This window comes from Erpetoichthys calabaricus, chromosome 5 (assembly GCF_900747795.2).
Source record: "Erpetoichthys calabaricus chromosome 5, fErpCal1.3, whole genome shotgun sequence".
NCBI classification, from domain to species: Eukaryota; Metazoa; Chordata; class Cladistia; order Polypteriformes; family Polypteridae; genus Erpetoichthys; species Erpetoichthys calabaricus.
This window is the reverse complement of record NC_041398.2, coordinates 249,363,823-249,388,206: the sequence shown is the minus strand read 5'-3', so window position 1 is coordinate 249,388,206 and position 24,384 is coordinate 249,363,823. Positions and strand designations below refer to the sequence as shown.

Below are 24,384 nucleotides of genomic sequence, written 5' to 3'. Positions count from 1 at the left end.
GGACGCTGAACCTTTAGAGACGTTTCGTACGCTCCAGCCAGGCAAGCGGATTTCAAGAATGGACCACAGCATGTTGAAGAAATGGACGGCCAAAAGCGAAGGCAAATCACGGAAAGCCGTCAAAGTGTAAGTTGAACATCTGTCGCCCCTCAGGGGGGTCAGAAATATTTTTTATGTACGGAACGGGAAAAAATGCAATGTCAAAAAGCCAGCCCTGTCATTGAAACAACCCGGAAAAACGAAATCAAAAATCTGAAGTCAAAACCGAGAGGCAAGAGATCAGAAACTGGGAAGGTGAAAAGCGAAGGCTGAGAAAGAATTAAAGATCGGATAAAAAAAAAATGGCCGCTGAGATGATCTTTTAACCCCGTGATCTCGTGACCTTTAAGGCCACACCCCCCTGGAAACTGGGGTTGGCATCATGACGATGATGGGAGCCACAAAATGGCGGTGGTGATGGTCACAGAAGAGAAACAAAGTGGCGCTTCATAAATGTGGTGGGTCAAAGTTCACTTCAGAATCGGAATACGTGACGTTTAAAACCCCACCAGAGATGATGCATCAGTGGTCAGAAGCCAAACATGCTTGAAAAATGGCAGCCATAGCGCCGAACCCCTGCTCCGCTCACACTCCAGTAGTACAGCATAGCGCCAGTGAGGATGGCGTTCCCTGCTGAAAGGCGCCATATTAAGGCACTGTATTGAATAGCTGGTTGGCACTCTGCCCTGCCTCACTGTTTTTCTCTCATTCCCTTCCAGTGACATCGAGCTCATCTTCTCCTCTGCCGCTTGCGTCAATGCCAGCTTTCTGAGGTAAGACGGCCTGTTTGTTTGCTTTGTGTTCACTTCAAGGCAAATGATGGGCACCATTGTCTGCCACCACACGGCGTGTGCCCTCATTAGATATTATAACAAAAGAGGGCACTCTCTACACCCATAATAATACCAAGACAACCAAATGTAAAACAAAGATGCCAGGGGAGGTGAAAGGAAGGGTGGAAAGACGCCCAATTTAAACCCTACCTGACAAAAAACTGGCAAGAAGGGGCAAACAGACCTCTGAATCACCGATGACATTCAGTGGGAGCGTGGTGACCTCTGACCCGATGACAGTTTCTTGTCTCTCACCTGTTTCCTGACTCCCCATTTTTTTTAACCCCTGCTCACTTCTCTCTCTTTTCTTTTTTTAATTTTCAGCCGAGACCACCATTTGAGATCCTCCATCGAGAGTCTGGGCTTGGACCTTCCTCGTGTGAGAGAGACCTTTAAAATCTTATCGGAAAATAATCTGCTGCTGCCGGTGAGTGACCTCTTGTGTTAATGCCCCACTCGTTCTCACAGGGCCCACCCAACGACTCGCCTTCCATGCGTGCATTTTCTGAACCCATTTATTCTACTTCAGGGCCACCTGGAGGGGGGACCCCACCCTGGGAGAACTAGCTGGGCACACTTGCCCATCCACACATGCACATGTTAGGAATGTGAAGAATTATTTTCTCTCTCTTCCTGAAGTTCATCCCGTAGACATTGCACTTACTTACTTGTCCGACGCCTTGTCCGGGGCAGCTTACAACATTTGGGGTCCACTGCACCTCCAGAGGCAGATGGAGTGACCTGCTTGTGATCGCATGGTGTCAGAAGTGGGATATGAACCCCCAGCTTCAGGGTTTGGAGTCTCACACCACCCTTAGACGTCCCACCTCTTGTCGCTGCTCTCGTTTGCCTGTTCCTTATTTATGTCACAATTAGGGATGACACTGCAGTTGTGACCCGCTGGGCTGGCTACTTTGAGCAGCTGTTTAAAGCTGATCCTCTGGTTAGGACATCTCTGGGTCTGTGGTTTTTGAGGCTGATCCTCCAACCCCCCAGTCTCACTGAGATGGCACAGGTGGTGAACCAGCTGAGGGTAGGGAAGGCTGGTGGTCAGTCTGTCCTCCTGGCATTACCAGCAATTTTTGCTTCCATTTGGGAGACGGGCATCATCCCAGCTGATTGGAAAACAGGACTTGGCATCCCTATCTGGAAAGGGAAGGAGGATCACCTGGATGACAGCAATTACAAGAGGGATAACACTGCCCTTGGTGCCAGGTTAGGTCCTTGCTAGGGTCGTCCTCAATAGGATCCATGATCACTTGCTCACCTACCAGTGACCGGAACAGTCTGGTTTTACGCCTAAGAAGTTGACCATCGACCACATCCTGGCACTGAGGGTTCTCATGGGGTGCAAACGTGAATATCGGTTTAGTTTCTTAGCAGACTTTGTTGATTTTCGTAAAGCGTTTGACCCAGTTGATCGAGTTGCCCTGTGGGACCTCCTGAGACTTTGTGGGATCCCCTCAAGGTCATCATGGCCAACCTGTACGCTGGTACTGTGAGTGCTGTGCAGAGTGGAGGAGGCAGACCCTCTGCGTTTTTCCCAGCTGATCCTGTGGTCCATCAGGGGTGTGTTCTGCTCCTACTCTGTTCAGTGATCACATGGACTGGGACCACATGGGTCCACTGGCTGTGGGGCATCTGCTGGTGAAGAAAGATTCACGGATCTTGACTTTGCTGACGATGCTGTGATCTTCATGGACACAATGGAGGCACTTGAGAGACTGAGTGAGGGGTCCGAGTGTCTGGTCTGGTGAGGGTCTTGATAAAAACCAAAGATCCAGGCCTTTAATGACCTCTTGGGCACGGCCATCAGCAGTGTGTCTGTCTGCGGAGAGAGTGTCAACCTCATCATCGAGAGGTTTACTGACCTCGGCAGTGACATTCACGCCTCTGGTGACTGTTCCTGTGAAGTCCGTAGACGGATTGGTAGAGAATGGAGGGTCATGAGGTCACTGGAAAGGGGTGTGTGGCACTCCCGATATCTCTGTAAAGGACGAAGGTCCAAGTCTTTAGAGTCCTGGTGCTCCCTCTTTGTGAGACGTGGACAGTATGAAGTGACCTGAGATGAAGACTGGACTCCTTCATGTGTGTCTCTCCAGAGGGTCCCGCTGGTGTGACTTTGTGTTGCTCACGGAGTCCCGAATGAGGCACATGACCTGCACTGTGAGGGAGCGTCAGTTACGGCACTACGGCCATGTGGAGCGATTACCCGAGGATGATCCGGCTTATTGTTGAGGACTCAAGTGACTGGACCAGGCCAAGGGGATGCCCACGTAACACCTGGCCGCGGCAGATAGAGGGTCATTTCCGGAGGGTGGGACTGGGCCGCATGTCTGCTTGGTGGGTTGCCAACTGGGATCCCGAACTGCTTCGTCATGCGGTGGGTGCGGCACCACGCTGTACCAGTGCCTGCTCCCACAGCCTGATTTGGATATCAACAGTTCTGTTTGAGGTCCAGGGTTCCATTCCTATCGTTGTATGCTTTTTTGATGCCACTTTAGGTCCCCCAATCACTGCCATGCTTGAGTTCCTGTCGTTAGGTCTGTGACCCTCGTTTCTAAGGGCGTGGCTTTGGAGGTCATGACCTGTTCGTGACGGTGATACAAGCCTAGCTTTTCTTCCTTATTCTGATCTGCAGTTAACGTAAAGCTTTGCTGAATTTCATCTTGCGACTTTCGTTCAGCTTTCATCTCCTGCCTGTTGGATTGCATTTCAATTTTGGTTCTCTGTATTTGTTTTATTTTGTTTTGTTTCTTTCCTTTTATGCGTATCTCCCGGTTTCACTCAGAAAGTCCACCAGCATGACGTCGGGTAAAGCAGAGTGACCCCTTTTATGCCAGAGCACCCAGGAGTACTGCCAGTGCCATAGCCTCACACCCAAAAAAAACACTTTGGTGTCCCTAAAGTGACGAATTGTGATCCCTGCAGTTCCACCTGTTGGCTCCCATGAAACCCAGCAGGTCTACAAGTCCCATGCCATCTTGTGGGTGTGAACGAGGGGAGAGCCACCAGAGTGCTGGAGTTGACGTGACCCCCCAAGAAGGCTGGAAGGCTGAAGTAATGAATTGGCCATCCTGGGCAAGGTGCCCATCCATCCGTTATAAAGTTGTCTCGACCAGGTAAAGTGTCACTGATCCTGGGTGGGATGCGATTCCATCTGTTAAAATCATTTGTTATACTGGGTGCCAGTTGGGGTAAACTTACACCTATGCCAGTCAGGATGCCAGCCAGTCCAAATCCCCTCTTTCACCTATGTGGACCTTCACCCCGTGTCTCTGTCAGTCTTTTCCTCCTCCATCTTAAAGAAGCGTCTGACAGGCATGAGGGAGCCCAGTAAAGGACTGGCACCCCATCCAGGGTGGATTCCTGCCTTGTGAGGGGCTAAGCGGCTTTGTTTTTAGATTTTTGTTCTCTTTTTATTGCTCAGGTAAAAGCGGTGGTCCAACGGAGACTCCTACCTCATCTGCCCACTAAGCCTGCCAGCACCGAAGTCCTGAGGGTCTACTTGATTGTGACCGAGCTCATTGATGTACTTCGGAGAAAAAAGGACGACATTGGCACCATTACAGCCATCATGGCGGCTGCCATCCTCAGGCAAAACTCTCGATGTCCCCTGTCCCTGGGTAAGAGTTTAGAGCCAGTGGGATGTCCGTGACATGTCTGACATACTGCCTGTCCATATGCATTTGAGCAAATTCCATCTGGCTTTTTTATGTGGGGTTCCTTCTGGGTGGTCTTCCATTCAAAAAGCGACTGATGATGTGGTCAGAGACTGATGGACCACCACCTTGGAGTTCAACTTGGCTTTTTGTCTGCCATTCTAGAGTCAATTTTCTTTTTGTGGCCGCGTCCAGGGATGGTGGGCTACAGTCATATTCTTGATAATATTTGCAACTGTTGTCCCAGCTGCTTGAAGATGGTGGTCTTCTAGCCTTTGCCTTTCACATGCTTGTCTGTCATGTTCATTCTGATCTCCTCACACGACTCTCTGCTTTGCTTTCTCTGGTCCACATTCAGTGTGAGGCACACGATGACACCAAACAGCAGAGTGACGACTTTTCTCCATTTCATTCGGCTGAATGATGGATTGGAGACGTGTGTGATACAAATTCAAGAGTAGGGCGATTCTGAAAAGTCACTCGAATCCAATGATTTGGGGTCTTTTCTAAAGGGTCCCAACAAATGTGTCCAGGCCATGTTAGAAGATCTTTGTAGAAGAAGCAACACATGGTCTCCTGTCACAGTTACTTTGCTTTACTCAATGACCTCTCAAAGGCGTGCAGGGACACAGGGGACAACTGCTTTTTGTTTTGTCACTTTTCATCTCGAATGAGCTGTAAAGGGACCAACCTATTTGTCTACATTTGCATTCCCGTTACACAATAAATTCGTTCCTTTCCATGTTCTTAATTATTTCTATAATTTTGAACAATTTCTCCACGTCTGTATGTCCTGCAATTACTCACAAAACACTGGGACTACAACCTTGACGTTGGTCTTAGTTGGAAGCTTGTGACGTGATACATGCTGATGAAGAACAATGTGTGGCTGGTGGCAGCCCCTGTGAATCCGTAGGAAACTCCATAGGAAAACTGATCAACAACAAGGTGACATGCCAGAGAAAACAGCTGAAGACAAGTGACATCTGTGACAGGAAGAGCAGCCTCTGTAAACAACCTGTTGGTGCTCACCATCTAACAGGCCAGGGCCAGGATCTTGGGAGCACCAGAGGTCTTCATGTTTTGTACTACAATTCTATGATGACAAACAACAAACCCCTCTGAAATGTGCATAAGAATGACGGAAACACCCTTCTGACTTGGCCTTTGCAGTCCCAGTGAGGCGCTATACAGATGCATGTGGTATAAAGGACCCCCAGTTGCATTTCTTGACATTATCTGTTGCCAGGAAGTCCTCCGTGTTAGTGTGTCAGAGAGACCATGTGCAGCATTGTTCGTAATGCTGTCTTCATTTTCTGCTCCGCCACTACGTCCAGCAGGTCCAGAAGGCGTCCCATAACCAAGCTGGTCCTTTTAATTAGCTTTTGGTGGTTTCCAGTTGTTGATTTCCTGGCCCAGCCCACCACAGACTGGCCATCACAGAGTTGTAGAAGATGTGAAGGATGTCAGTACCCCAGCCAAGGGAGGAGAGCCTGCTCTTCGATGTTATGAGACCAGTCCATGCTATTATTATAATAAGCTAATAATAAGATAAGCCATTATTATAATAGCAAGGAGAACAAAACATAAACACATAGCCACAAGTACAAATGGTCAGTTGTTGCAGCGTTGGACGGTAGAGTGGTGAGCAGATCATGAATCACTTGGGTTGACGACAGTGTTGTCAAATCTCACAGCAGTAGGACCACACGATCTTCTAAAGCGTTGTGTTCTGCAGCGCCGTGAGAGGAGACGACTCTGACCATGTCCATTGTCAAGGATGGCCTGCACCTTTCCACCACCGTTCCCAGTTGGGTCCACAGTCCTGCCTTCTTCACCGGCTTGTCCAGCCTCTTTGTCTTCTTATCTGACTGACTAATGGAACACAGACAGCATTTCGCTAGATGTTGTGAAATAAACCGACTTGACACACTCAAACAAAAAAAGGTTTGGGGCAGCCAGCCACCCGTATAATATCCCTGGCTGCAACAGGGTATGAAAATGGCACTGATGTGCAAAGGTTAGAGTTCACAACTAAACTGCTGTCTTTGTGAAAATATGGCATCTTTAAAGAGTGGAACAGGAAGTGACCTGGCGGAACAGGAAGTGATGTTCTTCAGGGCGCCGGAACCGGAAGTGACCTCAACAAGGGTGACTCAGGCATGTTTTCCTGTGTTTGGACTGCAGAGGCAACAGAAGAAGGTTTAGTGCACCCCACCACCCCCTGGCCTGGTGTGGAATTACGTTCCCTCGGTCCAATCAGCTCCTTCCTACTCACACATATGTGACAATACAGTATGTTGGATGATCTGAGCCTTCTGAGGGAAAAGAGCCTGCTCTGCCCTGTCCTGTAGAGGACAAGTGTGTTCACAGGCCACTCCAGGTGGACACCCAGATATTTATAAGTCTGCACCCCCTTAGCGTCCTCCCCTTGGATGTTAACAGGCTGAATGGGAAGCTGAGACTTGCGGAAATCCACAATCCTCTCCTTGGTCCTCAATGTGTTCACAACCAGGCTGTTGTTCCTGCTCCAGTCACTGAGAGCTCCAATCAGATCTCCGTATTCCCCTTCCTGCCCATCCCTTATAAACGCCACAGCAGCTTAGGTTGATTCGGCAGATTAGGTGACCAAGTAGAGTGGTAGAGAGGAGGACTTTAGGGACCTTCAGGTCTCTACGTAATGTGATTTTGAAGGAGCGCGGTAAAGAGCCCGCTCTTCGGTGTTATGAGACCAGTCCAGCCTGTCATTGATGGGGGTCCCTAAATATGGACCAGCTCCACATCCACTCCCTAATGGTGACTGGATATTGACGCTTTGCTGCTTTTAAGTTGCAGACGATTCTTTCTACATCGAGAAACTCCAGTCTTTAAAAGGTTGGCTCTTATGACACGGTAGGGTGACATCTTCTGGGTGTCAGACGCTGTTCTCATTCTCATCAACTCCTTTCTGTCTTTTGTTTTTTTTTTTTTTGGTGCAGAGTCCTTATGGAGAAAAATCCCCGCAGACGCCTTTGAGAAACTCGTACTTGTGTGTCGTGACGCCTCCAGCCAGCTGATGTTCCTGCAGTCAGAAGGATCCTCTGAGGCCCTGCAGAACACCTTAAGTGTCCTCCAGAAGCTAAGCAATGTAAGACCTCCTGGCCACCGTGTCTTGCAAACCTTCTGTTGGTGGGGAGTTTATGAAATTCTAACATCTACTTTACTCTGCTGTCTGTACCACTCAGGGTTATAGGGGGCTCCAAGTCAGTCTTAGCTGTATTGGGGGCAAGACAGTGTCAGACACGTGAGCATGGGAGGCAGCTAAAGGGCCTGAATGAGAGTAATCCCACGCTAGACCAGGGAGTGGCGGAGTGCATCGACTCTTTATGTCACTTCTCTGCAGACCAGTTACGGGAAATTCCACCTGACCCCATCGATGATGTCACTTCTGGTCCCGACCCCATCGATGATGTCACTTCTGGTCCCGACCCCATCAATGTTGTCACTTCCAGTCCTGACCACATCAATGATATCACTTCCTCTACTTGCCTTTAAAACCGCCATCTTGACAATCTCAAATCAGTTCTGTGTTGGTCTCAAACCAGAGCAGAGCCTCACCTGTCATCATGAAAAGTAAAACAACTGATAATGATAGCATAAAATAAATGTGTCCACTGGTCTGTGCTGTAAATTTGTTTCCTGTATGATTCCAATAACTTTTTTTTATAGTCAAAATGACTGAATTGGCACATTTCCTGTTCAAATACTGGGGAGAAATGTGAGGTGCAGCAATGAGCTCTGTGTGTGTGCCCTGTGGTGGGCTGGCGCCCTGCCCGGGGTTTGTTTCCTGCCTTGCGCCCTGTGTTGGCTGGGATTGGCTCCAGCAGACCTCCGTGACCCTGTAGTTAGGATATAGTGGGTTAGATAATGGATGGATGGAAATATTACTGCAGTGCAGTCTCAAAAATGCCCACCTAGAGGGCAAAAACTGTCCAACCTGGCTAGTAACAAGGGCACAAAAAGAGTCTCTATATAGCCAGTCAGTCAGTCAGTCAGTCAGTCAGTCATTCTCCAACCCGCTATATCCTAACACAGGGTTACAGGGGTCTGCTGGAGCCAATCCCAGCCAGCACAGGACAGGAACAAATCCCGGGCAGGGTGCCAGCCCACCTCAGGGCACAGACACACACACCCAGAACACACTAGGGATGATTTAGGATCGCCAATGCCAATAACCTGTGTGTCTTTGGACTGTGGGAGGAAACACGCAGACACAGGGAGAACATGCAAACTCCATGCAGGGAGGACCCGGGAGGTGAACTGCGAGGCAGCAGCGCTACCCCCCTATATATACAGTATAAAGTGTGACAGATTGTGGTCCTCTCGACCCCTTGAACCCTCTGACCACGCTTCAGAAACCAGGTAAAAGTCCAATAATTATTTATTTGGACAATATTAAAGTGCACAAAGCACCTACACTCCACAATACTCATATAATAAATCAATACAATAATCAATAAACAATCACAATCCTCCACTCCCAGACGCGTTGCCACCCTTCCACCCAGCTCAGCTTAACACTCTGGCCTTTCACAGTCCTTTTTATAGTGTTTCGCCCTCTCTGTCCACGTGACTAGGAACACTTCCGGGTTAGATAAAAATCCTTTCTTGGATTTTTTTGGCGTAGGGCAAATAATCCTTATTCCTCCCTGCAGCGTCCCCTAGCGGCCCCCACGGCATCCAGCAGGGTTGGGGATAAAAACTGCATTGTCCAGAATTCCCTGCTGGCATTCGGGGCACCTCCATGCTGCAGGAAGGGCTCCACCTGGCGGCCTGGGGTATTGGCCGGGACGAACGGCCGGCCACATATCACAAAAGATTTGTTAGTGACAAACAAAAGTGCTCAGTAATACTGTGAAATATCATACAGTGCCAGTTAAAGGCAAATCCAACAGAAAACAAAGTGTTAATACAGAATCTGAAGGGCAGTCAGAAGATAAGTCACAAAGCACGGGTGAAAACATAAGACACCTCACCGACTCCCAAGCGCATCCGCAATGAACCACCAGGAACTGTGGGAGACCCTCCAGTTACGTAGAGCGGAGGGCAGTTCTTGGGCATGATTGGCGGAGACCACCTACAAAACACAGGCAGAGAAAACACAACCTGTAGCTGCATTCACCCAAAATGACCAAACGTCTGCAGCGCCCGCTTGTAAACCTGACGTGTCCAAATGATTCCACAGACAAAAATATATCTTTGTTTTTTAAAATTTTAGTTAAACTTCAAAGTAAAACACTCTGAAAATAGCAAAAATTGGAAAAGCTTTTATTTAAGAGAAGTTCGGTTCAAAGCTTCCAAATCTCATTACATTTCAAATCGTTACAAATCACTTCTAAACGTTTCAAAAACGACAGTCAGAGAACTGTATGCCTGTCCCATTTCTATGTTAAAAATCGTTCTTTTTAAGACCCTGAGCAATGGGACCTGCTCTAAACAACAACGGACTCGATGCTCACACTGTGTCTTAGTTAGAACACAAAAGTTCAATCTCATATTAACTTACAGGGGGTCAAGATGACACCATCATCTATGACAATGAAAGAAATGTAGATTCAACTATCTGTGTAAGCCCATGCTGTAAAAAGCCTGAGGTCCTAGAAACTATTGAAACTGAAATGTAGAGATGTCAGGTCATTGAAAGGAACTCCTCTGGGTGTCTCTCCTAGGAGGATTCATTTTGCCGATTGTGTTCGCCTCGCTTGTGTAAGAGTTTCTCTCTTTTCTCGGCGGTTTCACTTTGGCAACAGAGTCACTTTCTTCTTCCGACTCATCAACTTGGGGCCACCTTGCCAGCTCTCTGAGCCTTGGACTTCCGGGCCGGACAGACAGACAGACACACTTTCACGCGTAGACATTTAGTTTTCTGTTTCTTCATCAGTGGAGCCCTTACCCGACAGACAGACAGACCTCCACGTGTAAACATTGTGATGGTCGGCCGACGTTTCAGTCCAGCCGGGACGTCCCTCAACTAAAGAAACCAACCTTTTCAGGGCACTACATCCCCCAGGACGCTAGATGGCAGCTCCCCTGGATGGAAACGGTTCCTCGGATTCCCGCAGGGCAGTATGGGACATGTAGTCCGTCTCTTCAGCCCTGTTGGGTGCCGTGGGTGCCACCAGGGGGAGCTCACCAAGAACCAGGGGAACATTACCATGACCTTAACCCGGAAGTACGTAGGAGTCACGAGGACGGAAACCTGCAGTACTTCCGGGACACATGAAGAAGGTGTTTGACCCGGAGACGGAATACTTCCAGGTCATGGACTTTAAAAAGGATTGTGGGAAGCCTAGCAGTTGAACCGGAGTTGGGTGGGAGTGTGACGGAGCTGCTGGGAGAGCAGGATTGGTATTGGTAAATGATTGTTGTATTGTGATTATTGAATTATTATTGAGAATTGTGGAGTGTGCGGTGCTTTGTGCATTATTATTGAAGAAGATATTAAAGAATCTTCTGGGTGCTTTTAAACGTGTGTCCTGGACGTCTGTCTGGCGGGTTCAACGGGACAACAGCGCCTCTAGCATCCACAACGTTTATATATAAGATTCAAATTAAGCAATCACTAACTCAAAGCTTTAACTTTCTAAGACTGGCTCTTACACAGCCAATAATTTCCAAAAGCAACATTAACGTGAATAAACGGCTCAACAGAAAAAGGACATAAGACGTGGATGTGAACCCCAGCCGGGGCAGACCCCCATGTGAAATGTAACAGGGTCGTGTTTTCCCCGCATTGCTCGGTCATTTCCGGCAACTCCTTTTGGTTTTGTTCTCCTTGGTGCTTATTTTTGCGCCACAAAGCATTAGAAATAAATACAATACAATACAATGCCATTTATTTTTGTTTGGCCCAAAATCACACAAGAAGTGTCACAATGGGCTTTAACAGGCCTCTTGACAGCCCCCCAGCCTTGACTCTCTAAGACGACAAGGAAAAACTCGCAAAAAAACCTTTGTAGGGGAAAAAAATGGAAGAAACCTGGGAAAGACGGTTCAGAGAGAGACCCCTTACTAGGTAGGTTGGGCGTGCAGTGGGTGTCAAAAAGAAGGGGGGCCAATACAACACAATACACCGAACAGAGCAAATCCCCAATACAGTATAAAAATAAACATTTTAGAAGTGCGGAGTAGAATTTAATAGTAGATGATATCCTATAATAAGATTTGGATTTGTTCAGAGTCCTGGAGACCTCAGCCATCAAGCTGCCTCCCCCTATTGGCCATTCCACAGCTGAAACAGCGCTGGGCCAGCCAATCCGATGATAGGACCCCTCTACTCCACGAATCCTGCAATCCTCCATCAGAGATGACTTTACCTTAGGCAGGCAGGTGGGCTGTGGCACCAAGTGGCACATTTGAGTACCGAGAAGAGAAACAGAAGAGGTGAGGGTTAGTAACAAATTCTAACTGTCATGTTACTTATGTTTTAGTGCTAATGACTAACAACAGAGATGCAGTCTGTACAGTTAATCAGCAGCTCTAGTCAGGGTGTGCTAAACTGAAGTCGTGAGTCTTTGAAAGCTGAGACCGAAGGGGCATCTCTTATAGTTATATCTTATAAATAAATCTTTGGACTTATAAAGTTTCTACGTTTGCCCCTTTTTGTAACTAGCTGGGGTCTGACTGACGGTTTTCCCCTCTCTGGTGGCCATTTTGAGGTGTGTTTTGGGACTCTGTTTGCTAATGAGCCTGAAGTTCAGGACAACAGTGACACACTTTTAGGTGACCAGGCAGAGTGGAGGACTTTAGGGACCTTCGGGTCTCTACTTGATGTTATCTTGGAGGATCTCGGTGAATAGGATGGATGAGCTTGTTGGGCTGGATGGCCTGTTCTCATCAGGATTGTTCTGAGGTTTGTATCTGGGAGAACCTGAAAGGCGCGGGTCACCGATGCAGGCCTGACACATGACGACGTCACTGCACCACACTAACCTGCGTGTCTTTTTTGTTTTCTCCAACAGGCCAACTCTGCTACTGGATGGCGAATTCCAAAGACAACATTTCACATCGACATCGGGAAGAGCGTATGTTACCTATTTGCTTATTTTAAGACAGCATGTAGGCCTCAGACTGTGGTTTGCTTAGACAGGGGTCACTGCTCCTTGATTACTTAATGAATTTGATTACATTTAAAATCGGACCACAACAAGGAAATGCAGAATTCAGTCAAAGTGCAACATTAGTGGTCAGAGCTGCTGTCCCATTACCCTAAGCCCAGCCTGGTCCACCAGTACGGAGTGTGCATGTTCTCTTCGTGTTCCCCTGAGGTTTTCCAGGGTTCTCCAGTTTCTTCCCACATCTAAGCCCAGCGGACTTGGCCAATAAACTCCAGGGAGTCACTACTATGGATTAAACCTGTCAATTCTTGTATAGAGCACCTTTACAGAGCGCCATGACACCCTGGTGTAAGATTTGAAGGTTAAACAAGCCACACTTTCCAGTCTGGTTCTCCCCTGCCCAGTTGTATTCCTCTCCACAGCTGATTCTGCTTCACTTCATCCCATTTGTGTCGTGGGTCATGAGCCCCTTCTTCAAGCACTCTGTGCCGACAAAGCGCTCCCATGTTTGGACCGGAGTTCCATTATGACGTGGGTGTCATTCTTTAAGGACATTCAGATATCATATTGTTATGAAGTGAAGAGTTCTTTACTGGGGGCCTCCTCATTGGCTGGAGAGAAAGCCAGAATCCACACCGGTGCACCCACCAGTGACTCGGTCAGTTCCCGGGTGTGGGGGGGATGACCTGATGGCTTCAGGAGTAGCAGACCCTCTAATTGGGAAACTGGCCACAAAACTAACTGTCCCAGATAACTTTAACAAATGCCCTAACAGAGAGAGAGGATCACCGTAAACCTAGGGCTGCATAACTAAGGGCAGACAAGGAATCTTTATAAAAATCAAAAGGTTTTGTTTTATACAAAGGCTCAGAAACTCAAATATACTCAAAGAGTGAAAAGACAAAATGGATACGCCGGAAGGCAATCCAACAACAAAGTGGGACTGTAAAGCCCCATTTTCAGCAGCCATTCATTCGGTGTCCTAATGGTCAGCTCCCTAAGCTAATCCTTAATTCGTCATGTGTTCATACTTATTAGAGAACCTTTGTCATTGCATTAGCACCACTGAGACTTGTTGTCCTGTCCGCTTGGGTTTTGGAAGGTCCTGACGTTCCTAAAGTTCAGCCCTGGGTTAAACAATTACCCAATGAATCCGCTTCCTCAAGAAACGTAGCTGTCTGTTATTTTCCGTTACAGAATGAAGTTTATGACAGATAGATTTCATATAAAGGTGTCTACTATTGTCTCAAGAGAAAAGAACAAACTGGATCTGGGCAGGCCGACATGGGCAACCGCATAAGCAGAAGTGTGTAGTGTGAGAAACAAACGCCTTACAGGTCCTCCGTTGGCTCCTTCACTAAATACACACACCAAATCCCAGCATCATCTGCAACAGAATAAAGACGACACTGGGATGCTGGCCTCAGAGGCAGAGCTTCAAAGAGAAAATCATACTGGCAACGGTACGATAGGCCAACGAACACAGACATTGGACTGGCGATGACCAGGCTTGTCTTACGAGTGCCCATATGTTAAGACAGCCCTGACGATGACTGGAGAAGCGTGTCATGGCCACCATCCCACAGTCGTCTTCTGTTCTGTAGCAGACATGCTGCCTAAAACGGTCAGCCAGCCCTCTCCCTGTGTCACCTCTGCAGATGGCCGGACACGTCCTACAAGAAATGCAGTTGATAAGATCTTAAGACTGCAATTACCAGAGGGGGACCTGACACAAGTGGATTTGTTGGTGACATTTGTGCAGGTGACACAGCGGCTCCTGTCACAGACCCACGTGCCTGGGGACGACTGGGGCTGTCACCTGTCATGTGAGCTGTGGATGAGAGGTCTGCACAGCTCATGTGGTCAACAGAAGAGCATCAAGGGTGCTGAGACAGACTGAACCGGGAGATGGGAAGGCGCTATAAAACTGCATGTCACCGTGCCGTTCATCTCCGTGACGAATGTCCTGACTATACACCTCATGTTTTTCAGGACCAGACGTTCCTTTTCGCTCAGTACCCCTGCATCCTTGACATGGACACTAAATTGTTCCTGCTGCGGATGCAGACCAAGGTAAGCATCTCCCTGCCGTCGGCTTTGACGTCCCCGATGACACAGCCGGTGGTCACCAAGTGTTTGCTGTTTATTTCAGACGATGGCCAGTGACATCTTTTTCAGAACCAACAATCTGCTTGTCAACAGAGAGACCATCCTGGCAGATACCCTCCGGGTGCTGAAGCAGAACACATTTCAGTATCGGTCCCCACTGAAGGTACTGTTTGTCACCGTTAGGAACTTGCAAACGATGGGATGAATTTAGCACTTCTTGAGTTTGAGGCCCTCGGTGACAACTCCTATTAACAGTAACCACTCGGCTGCCATCTGAGGTCCTCTTTGGTCCAGTTGCTCACACACTTTTCTGATGTTTAGTTAGTGTCTTAATTCCTGATGAGTTTGTTCAGTGAGCAAAGAGTAATCAGAAAAAAGGAGAACCAAAAACTGAAGGTTTAACCACAATGTCCAGGCAACCATTACTGGAAACACTGGCTCTGCAATAGCGCTGGAGGCGGGGCTATAGCGGCAGCATCGGGCGGCCCCACCCCTCTAGGTTTAATAGACAGGGAACGAACCAAACTAGAACGCATTTCAAAATATTATAAAATATATATCTTTATATATAATACGCTAGCGTGGCTGTCTGTTTGTCTGTCCAGGATTTTCAATCACCTGGAGCTCGCAAACCGTTTGACCTGAAATTTGATACACAGATACTACGTGACGTCTACTGTCCGCTCTCAGGGTGATGATTGACCTACAAGGTTATTCCTCTTTTTATTTGTATTTTATTTCATTGTAGAATCAACTCTCAGCAGCGGGCAGCACATACTGTATGTATGGGCACCGTTCTCATCCTTACCACCTTTGCCGTCACTTCCCCTACCTCTTCATATCTTAAATCATTATTGAGGCAGATTGAAGACTTAAGTGCCAGCTTCAGTGAAAAATTAACAAAAACATACTAAGTAACTGCAACACAAACACTGACTGACTTAATCAGTTTTAACGCGAAAAGATGGCAACGAAAGAAGAGAAGAAGCGGGCGGCTAGGGTGGAGAAAAGAAGATCAGCTCAGGAAGGAACAAACGCATCAACCTCTGAGCAAAGGAATGATCAGTGCGCCGGTACTGGTGTGTGTGTGTGTGTGTGTATATATTATGAGAGGTTCAGCCTGGACACAACCACACGGACACCAGCTCTTCATAAAAACACACACTTTATTTAACACAGTGTCCCCAGCACCAATCACCCCTACTCTGGGCTTCTCTCTCACTGTCTGTGGGCCGCCTTTCGCCTCGTCCTGCTCCCACTCCCGACTCTAGCGGCCCCTTCTGTAATGACCCGGATAGGCTCCATGTGCCCTGTCTGATGACACTTCTGGTGTGGCGGAAGTGTCAGAAAAGCACCGGTGTCCCTGGAGGGATCATCCTCCATGTTCCCGGGAATGTTTCCCGGGCTCTCTGAGACTCGGGGCACCCCCTGGCGGTGACCATGGGCCCCCATGGGCTTGAGCCTCCTTGCTCCTCTCCCGTGGTCCTTTCCAGATCCAGGGCAGTTGCCCCCTCAGGGCCCAGAGGATGAATATGCCACCTCCCAGTCCTTCCAGGCGTCCCGGCTGGGTCTGTCCCCCAGCCGCTTGTGACAATATACATATATATATATATATATATATCTATATTTTTTTATATATATATATTGTGGGAAATGTCCATCTGTCTGTGTCCGGGCTATCTTTTAAAGTCCAACACACATGTTTATTTACAATAAAGTAGTGCACCAACCCAGTGCCACAGCACCAATCACCCCAACAGTCCAGGCCTCTGTCCACAATGCCTTTCCTCTCCCAGACCTCGTCCTCTTCCACCCGACTCCAGCCGTCCTGTGAAGGGAGGCGGCCCCTTTTATACACACCCGGATGTGCTCCAGGTGCTTCCCGTCAATCTTCCACCAACACTCCCAAGTGTGGCGGAAGCACTCCTGGTGTCCCTGCTCCTCTTCACCCCAGCACTTCCTGGTGTGGAGGAAGGAAGTGCTGAGGTCCAGGGCTTTCCAGGCATCGGGGCGCCCCCTGGCGGTAACCACGGGCCCCTACACAACCAGGTTGGACGCCCCCTCATGGTCCGGAGGACGCGTGAGCCCTCCTCTTGGGCGTCCCGGCTGGGTACCACCCCCCAGCCGCGTGCCACTATATATATATATATATATATATATATATATATATATATATATATATATATATCTCTATTATAATAAAAATCTCTTGGGTCGAGGCGTGATCTTCTCAGAGAGAGACTTTGACATCCCACTAGACTAGACATTACATCCTTTTGGAAGCAACAGCCCATGAGACGGTGACTTTTGTAAGTCACACCCTACTTACAAACAATTTAAAACAAGATCACGGACATCTAACCTCGCAGTTGTTGGAATGCTTTTGGCAGACACACTGTGGCTCAGAGGCTGGGGATCTGCACTGACAATCTGCAGGTTGCCGGTTCGAATCCTGTAAATGCCAATAGGGACTCTGCTCTGCTGGGCCCTTGAGCGAGGCACTTAGCCTGCAATTGCTGAGCGCTTTGAGTAGTGAGAAAAGCGCTATACAAATGCAAAGAATTATTATTATTATTAGCTCTTAAAAACTTTATATGTTCAAGATGGCACGTCAATGACTATGTAAAATTGCCTGGACCAAGTGGAATTGAAAACCTCATAAGTCCAGTTGGGGTCTGAAATAAAAGACTTCATAAAGATGTTCAAAAACATTGGTGTGGTACACATGCAGAGCAGGTTAGGGATTATGAAAGTACAGTAATCCCTCACTTATCGTGGGAGATAGGTTCCAAGGCTAACCGCGATAACTGAATTTCCGCGAAGTAGGGACACCATATTTATTTAATTATTTAACGTGTATTTGGACGTTTTTAAATCCTCCCTGTATTGTTTACAACCCACCATCTACTCTATTGATAACAGGGACAACTGCTAAGCAATATGAAATCGGTAGATAAGTTTACACTTACTGTATAGCGAAGTACACGTAGCAGCTTGTAGGCGGTCATGACGTCGTCGACCTTGTTGCAAAGATTCCTAAAGCAGATTCCATCCAGACTACTGCCTTATCACGTCCACTTGCAACTCGTTTTGCACCCTGGTTAAAGGACACTGCGGCCGTAGATCTTATATGCTTTTCCTCCTTTTTAAATAAAAAGAATTGTGGACTCATTGATGCTGTAATGGTGTCCTGCAGCGGTGTAGCTGTTCCCTTCCTTCAACATATCCAAAACTTTTACCTTTTCTGCAATCAATTGCATCTTCTGTTGGCGCTTGGACACGGCCCCTGAAGCAGGAGCACGTTAATGATGAATGAGTGAGACAAGACTTCCTGGTTAATGCAGCACTCCGTCGCTGAGCCAATCAGCAGCACACAGGAACTTAACTGTGTGCTCTGATTGGGTAGCTTCTCAGCCATCCGCCAATAGCATCTCTTGTATGAAATCAACTGGGCAAACCAACTGAGGAAGCAAGTAAAAAGACCCATTGTCCGCAGAAACCCGCGAAGCAGCGAAAAATCCGCGTTATGTATTTAGATATGCTTACATATAAAATCCGCGAAGTCGTGAATCCGTGAAAAGTGAACCGCGAAGTAGCAAGGGATTACTGTAGTTCAATTTGAAAGTATCAAAACAAAGAAAGTAAAGATCACATTAGCACAAACAAACGGAAATTATTACTTGGTGAAATAACGGAACAGGAAAAGGAGATTGAATATATGGAAATAAGTGATATGTCAGAAGTATGTAGATATTGTAAGGCTTTAAACTTTAAGTCAGAGACTTTTAGATTGTCTAATTCATGTTGCCATCAGGGAAAAGTTGTGTTGCCTCCCAGTGAAGAGGCGCATCTGCGAGAAATAAAAGATTTGTTATTTGGTGAAAGTGAAATCCACAAAAGCTACAGGTAAAATATCCAAGTCTACAATAAACTTTTCACGTTCACATTATTCAATGCGTAAAAACATAGACTTACATGATAATGGGCCATACGCTATGAGAATCTGTGGTTCCGCAACAATTAAAGCTACGACAAGTTTAATTTTGAAGAAACCACAATTCGGTCAGGTTTATATTTATGATCACAGAGAAGCGATGCAACATAGAATCAAAAGAGTAGGTAACAATTCCCATGAAAATAACAATCTCTTTAAATTGTATGTCCAGATAACCAAACCCTGGGGGTGGGCAAGCGAAGTGAGCAGGGGGCAGAGCCCCCTAGTATATATACAGGGTGTGCACATACAGGGTCCGTATACCCCTATCTTTAGGAGCATTTACAGGAATAACCATGACAATTTGGTTCCTGTGGACATCAGCCCAAGTCTTCCCGGTATTTCGAGGTGTGTTTCCGACCTGCTGCCGCTCAAGAAATCGCAACAATGTGCCGGTTGTTCCAAGACGAAGCGATGGGTGACACAAGTCAGGAAGCTTGTCATCTGATGTTGCACCAGTTTCCAACAAATGCTGAGAAGGAAAAGGTTATGTTCTCTGACGAGTGTGCGATTTATTGCAGCTCTTGCAATTGAAACGTGTTTTTTCTGGGGAAAAGAAAATCCACATTTCTTTGAAGAAATTGAGCAGAGCCCACCACACATGATGATCTGGGCCGGAATGACAACGCAGCATTTGTTTGGACCTTATTTTTTTGATGGTTCTGTTAACCAAATCAGTTATCTGGAAATGCTGAATGGCTGGCTCATCCCACAACTGAGAAATCAGGGCGTCCTTGACAGTGTTTGGTTTCAACAAGACGGGACACATGCCCATTTCGCAATCACCGTGCGTGATCGCCTCAATGATGTTTTTTGGGAATCGTTGGATTGGACGAGGATCAAACAACAATCCTGCTCCTCTTCCGTGGCCTCCGAGAAGCCCTGATCTCACAACTCCAGATAATGCACTCTGGGGGTTTATCAAAGAAGACGTGCAGAAGCGCCGTTATTCATCGAACGATGAACTGAATCATGCGGTTCGCGCAGCATTCCAGAAAGTCACCCCGCAAATGTTGCGGAACATGAGCAGGAGAACCTGGCAGCACATTCGGCTATGCAGAGATCATGGAGGGACCCATACAGATGTTTTGGATTCCTAAGAGGTAACCTTTAGCTTTCAAAATCCTCCCAAAGATAGGGGTATATGGACTTTGTGCACACCCTGTATATACAGTGATCCCTCGCTATATCGCGCTTCGTCTTTCGCGGCTTCACTCCATCGCGGATTTTAAATGTAAGCATATGTGAATATATATCGCGGATTTTTCACTGCTTTGCGGATGTCTGCGGTCTACAGTACGTGTGCTTCCTCAGTTGATTTGCCCATTTGAATTCAAACAAGGGACGCCTTTGAATTCAAACAAGGGACGCTGTTGGCGGATGGCTGAGAAGCTACCCAATCAGAGCCTTCGGTTAAGTTCCTGTGTGCTGCTGATTGGCTCAGCGATGGAGTGCTGCATTAACCAGGAAGTCTAATCTGACTCATTCAGCATTAACGCACGTTACTGCTACTGCTGCAGGAGCCGTGTCCAAGCGCCAACAGAAGATGCAAATGATTGCAGAAAAGGTAAAAGTTTTGGATATGTTGAAGGAAGGGAACAGCTACACCGCTGCAGGACACCATTATGGCATCAATGAGTCCACGATTCTTTTTATTTAAAAAGGAGGAAAAGCATATAAGATCTACGGCCGCAGTGTCCTTTAACCAGGGCGCAAAACGAGTTGCAAGTGGACGTGATAAGGCAGTAGTCTGGATGGAATCTGCTTTAGGGATTTGGATTGAAGAGTGATGGAAGGAGAACAACGGCGGTGCTACACAGTCGTCTGAAGAGGCTCCTTTAGAAGAGCTGTAACGCTCTCCTTTGTTGTGCAGTACAATTAAACTCATCGTTATCGGACAAGTCGTCGTGTCATTGTTGGTGAGTAACCATAATTAATTATCTACGTACAGTACTTATTACATGTACATAGTTTAGTGTCGCTGTACACACATTTTACTGTATACAATTTTTCTTGCATTGTACGTATTTATTGCTGGTGGCCTGTCTGTCGTAATGGCTGTAACATATGTGATATCGGAGACGCTCGATATCTTTAAAATAATATTTAGGTTTTACTGTATATAAACTGTGTTTGCATACATAATTTCAATGAATCTTACCTAATATCTAAGAGAATACAAAGGGTTTATTCTGTATAATTGTGCGTGAAATGTTTATAATAGTATGGGAGAGTTTATAAAGGCTTAAAATATATAAAAATAACCATAAGAACATATGGTTTCTACTTCGCGGATTTTCTTATTCCGCGGGTGGCTCTGGAACGCAACCCCCGCGATGGAGGAGGGATTACTGTAGATATGTACACAGTATACACATGTTGAGAATAGAACTGCCAGGCAAGAGGGAAACAGGAAGGCCAGAGAGGAGGTTTATGGATGTGCTGAGGGACGACATGAAGGAAGTCGGTGTGGCAGAAAACTAGAAAAATAATAATAATTATAATAAAAAATAGAAGACAGGGACAAAAAAAGTAAATATGGAAAACATACATAGTTAGCATCACAAATGTACATGCAGCCTAGAAGATTTATATTGTTGTTTTGAATTCTACTTTTTAAAAAGCTTAAACAAAAGGAATGGAGCTGTTCATAAAATGAGCACCCGATTTTGTTTGCACACAGTCACTACAGAGTTAAGGATGTGCATTTATTTATTTTTTTCTTGAGTAAAATGTAAATACTATATCTCAGATTATGAAGACGTTTGTATTGTAAAGGGTCATCTTTGAATCACAGTCCTTTGTTAAATATCACACTTTTGTCTAAACGTTTTGGCCTGACACATGTTAGATGATAGCAGTCAAAGCTCAGCTGGATGCGTACGCTCAATCGAGTAGCGTGGATGTAAATTCCGTATTATGTTGCTACATGTCAGTTGTATTCTTTCACCACAAACTTGTTAAATAAAGTTATTTGAATTAAAAAACTAAATAAATAAAATAAAAAGACAAAAGGAGACACATGATCTCCTATAGCAATCCATAACTGACAGCAGCCAGGAGGAGAAGAACTGTTCGGAATTTAGTTTGGTTTTATTTTTTGTTTTAATTTTAAAAGTTTTTTTCCCCAAATAATGACATTGGTTTTGGTGATTTCTTGACTTAAGGAATCAATGTTTGATAACAATGTTTTTTTCCCATTATGTGTATTCTTTTTGATCTTATCGTTTCCGCCGCCATATTTATTTATTATCTGGCAGCATCTTTTAGTATTCCCGTTGTCAGGACCACTTTCCTGCAGTGGGCTGGCGCCCTGCCCGAGGTTTGTTTCCTGCCTTGCACCCTGTGCTGGCTGGGATTGGCTCCAGCAGGCCCCCGTGACCCTGTAGTTAGGATGGATAATGGATAGATGGAGGACCACTTCCACGTTATTAGTCCTCAGAAGTTGTGACATTATCTTGTTTATGACATGATCGACAAACCCAGGAGAATCACAAAAAGGCAAAACACAGGATCTTTAGAAGTAAAAGATTTCTTTTTGAAAATAAGCTCAAAGGAGCACAAAAGACAAAAGGAGTTGCCTGAAATGACGAGGCGTTCCAAGGTGATGTCAAAAATCCACAAGAAAGCTCAGTATAAATACAAGAGAAGCTCACCCACACCAGCACATTCAATGAACTGTCCACAAGACACATGGAAACTAAAAGAAAATACATACAAATCAAACACATAATAACTCAAAAACAGCAATAATATGTATAATCCCCAGTATAACCCATGACAGAAGGGAAGCAGGCATGAAATCTGGACAACACAGAGGAGCATGAATGTCTAAAAGCCACACTCAAGAATAATCCTCAGGGGTCAAATCGCCATGCAGTGAACTAAGCCATAACCGTAGAGTCGCGATGGCGAGAGTCAAACAACCAAACTGAATTTCCGATTCATCCGCGCCATCCACTGACTATACAGAATAGCTATGAATTTTACAATCTGGATGTCACACTGTCCTTGTTTTAATGTGTGAGCATATTGGTGAGAGCAACAACAAATCAAACACAATTAAGTAGTGAGCCGAAATAACTCACTTACTGGAATAACATTTAAAAGTTCGAATCTCGACTCTGTAAGTGATAATTACATCGAGTCGGGCCAGTGACAATCCAGCAAACCCCTATTGCATTTAACTTTTTTATAAGAGTTCTTCTCCACATCAATGTTGTCATATTTTTTTTTTTAACTCTTTTGGGACCCTCTCCAATGGGGTGACACGCCGAAATGCGATTGACGCGTCTGTCGAGGGCTGCTTGTCCATTGCTGAGGCAACTGCAGGTTCGTATCGCCGCAGAGACAATGACAACGCCACCGCCTCCTGGCCCGATGCGTCTGTCACCCGATGGGTGATGCAGGGTCACTTGGTCACTGACTTGGCCCTGGCCCGGCCTGTTTCCTGTGTGTAGTAGGGTGGTAGCTCCTGCTGCGATAAATAACCTTGCTGTTCCTGTTTCAAGTTGAATAAAGCGAATTTCCCTGAAATCCTTAAACTCTGCCTCGTCTTTTGGGTGCAAGGCAGCGACTCATGCGTCACAACGTGCAGATTAAAATCCCCCATCAACACTACATGACCATAACTTAGAGCTAAAAAACTGCCAAATTCAGCCATGAACCACGAATACGACTCTGATGATCTGTTGACTAGAGCTGAATTTTTGCCAGAATCTGTTTTAATATCCAAGGATGTAAATTCCCCTAATTTTTATAAGCGGTTTGCAGTTCTTTACACAGAATTCTCACAAGGCCACCTCCTTGACTTCTCAGTATCTCTTGAATTACGAAGGAGTGTGTAACCATTAGGTGCTGCCTCGGCTAAAGGAATAGTTTCAAATTGACTGAGCCGGGTTTCAGTGAGGAGATATAAATCCGATTTTGTACTTAATATGTTATCATTTACCAAAGCAGCCTCATTTCATAGACAACAAATGTTTAGTGACAGAATTTTAAACAGCAAAGGTGCTTTTGAACTGGTGTTATGCATATCATCTCTGGCATGACATATGCTTTTTCCTAAAACTGGGAGTTCCATCCATCCATCCATCCATCCATTTTCCAACCCGCTGAATCTGAACACAGGGTCATTGCTAAACATCATTGCTGAGACTTTGTTGCCAAAAGCGGCTCTTCGTATATTTATAATATGAAGTAAATCATCCATCCATCCATTATCCATCCTTCTATATCCTAACTACAGGGTCACGGGGGTTCGCTGGAGCCAATCCCAGCCAACACAGGGCACAAGGCAGGAACCAATCCCGGGCAGGGTGCCAACCCACCTCAGGACACACACAAACACACCCACACACCAAGCACACACTAGGGCCAATTTAGAATCGCCAATCCACCTAACCTGCATGTCTTTGGACTGTGGGAGGAAACCCACGCAGACACGGGGAGAACATGCAAACTCCACACACGGAGGAGCGAACCCGGGTCTCCTAACTGCGAGGCAGCAGTGCTACCACTGCGCCACCGTGCCGCAAACTGGGAGTTCCTTTTTCATTTTTTATGTGGATTGATTTACTTCACTGTGGTAGGCTGGCGCCCTGCCCGGGGTTTGTTTCCTGCCTTGCGCTCTGTGTTGGCTGGGATTGGCT

The 24,384-nt window shown here is 46.4% G+C and overlaps 1 protein-coding gene across 1 annotated transcript in view; it reads left to right on the top strand.

Annotated features, from left to right (window-relative positions):
* Positions 1-24,384, top strand: part of LOC114652382 (probable E3 ubiquitin-protein ligase HERC4) — a 71,742-nt gene that overhangs the window by 35,167 nt on the left and 12,191 nt on the right. Inside the window, exons 9-16 of the mRNA XM_028802754.2 lie at positions 2-126; positions 759-812; positions 1,197-1,299; positions 4,303-4,498; positions 7,513-7,661; positions 12,535-12,597; positions 14,623-14,703; positions 14,783-14,902. Coding sequence (XP_028658587.2) covers positions 2-126; positions 759-812; positions 1,197-1,299; positions 4,303-4,498; positions 7,513-7,661; positions 12,535-12,597; positions 14,623-14,703; positions 14,783-14,902 — 891 coding nt within the window. The remainder of the gene's footprint in view (position 1; positions 127-758; positions 813-1,196; positions 1,300-4,302; positions 4,499-7,512; positions 7,662-12,534; positions 12,598-14,622; positions 14,704-14,782; positions 14,903-24,384) is intronic.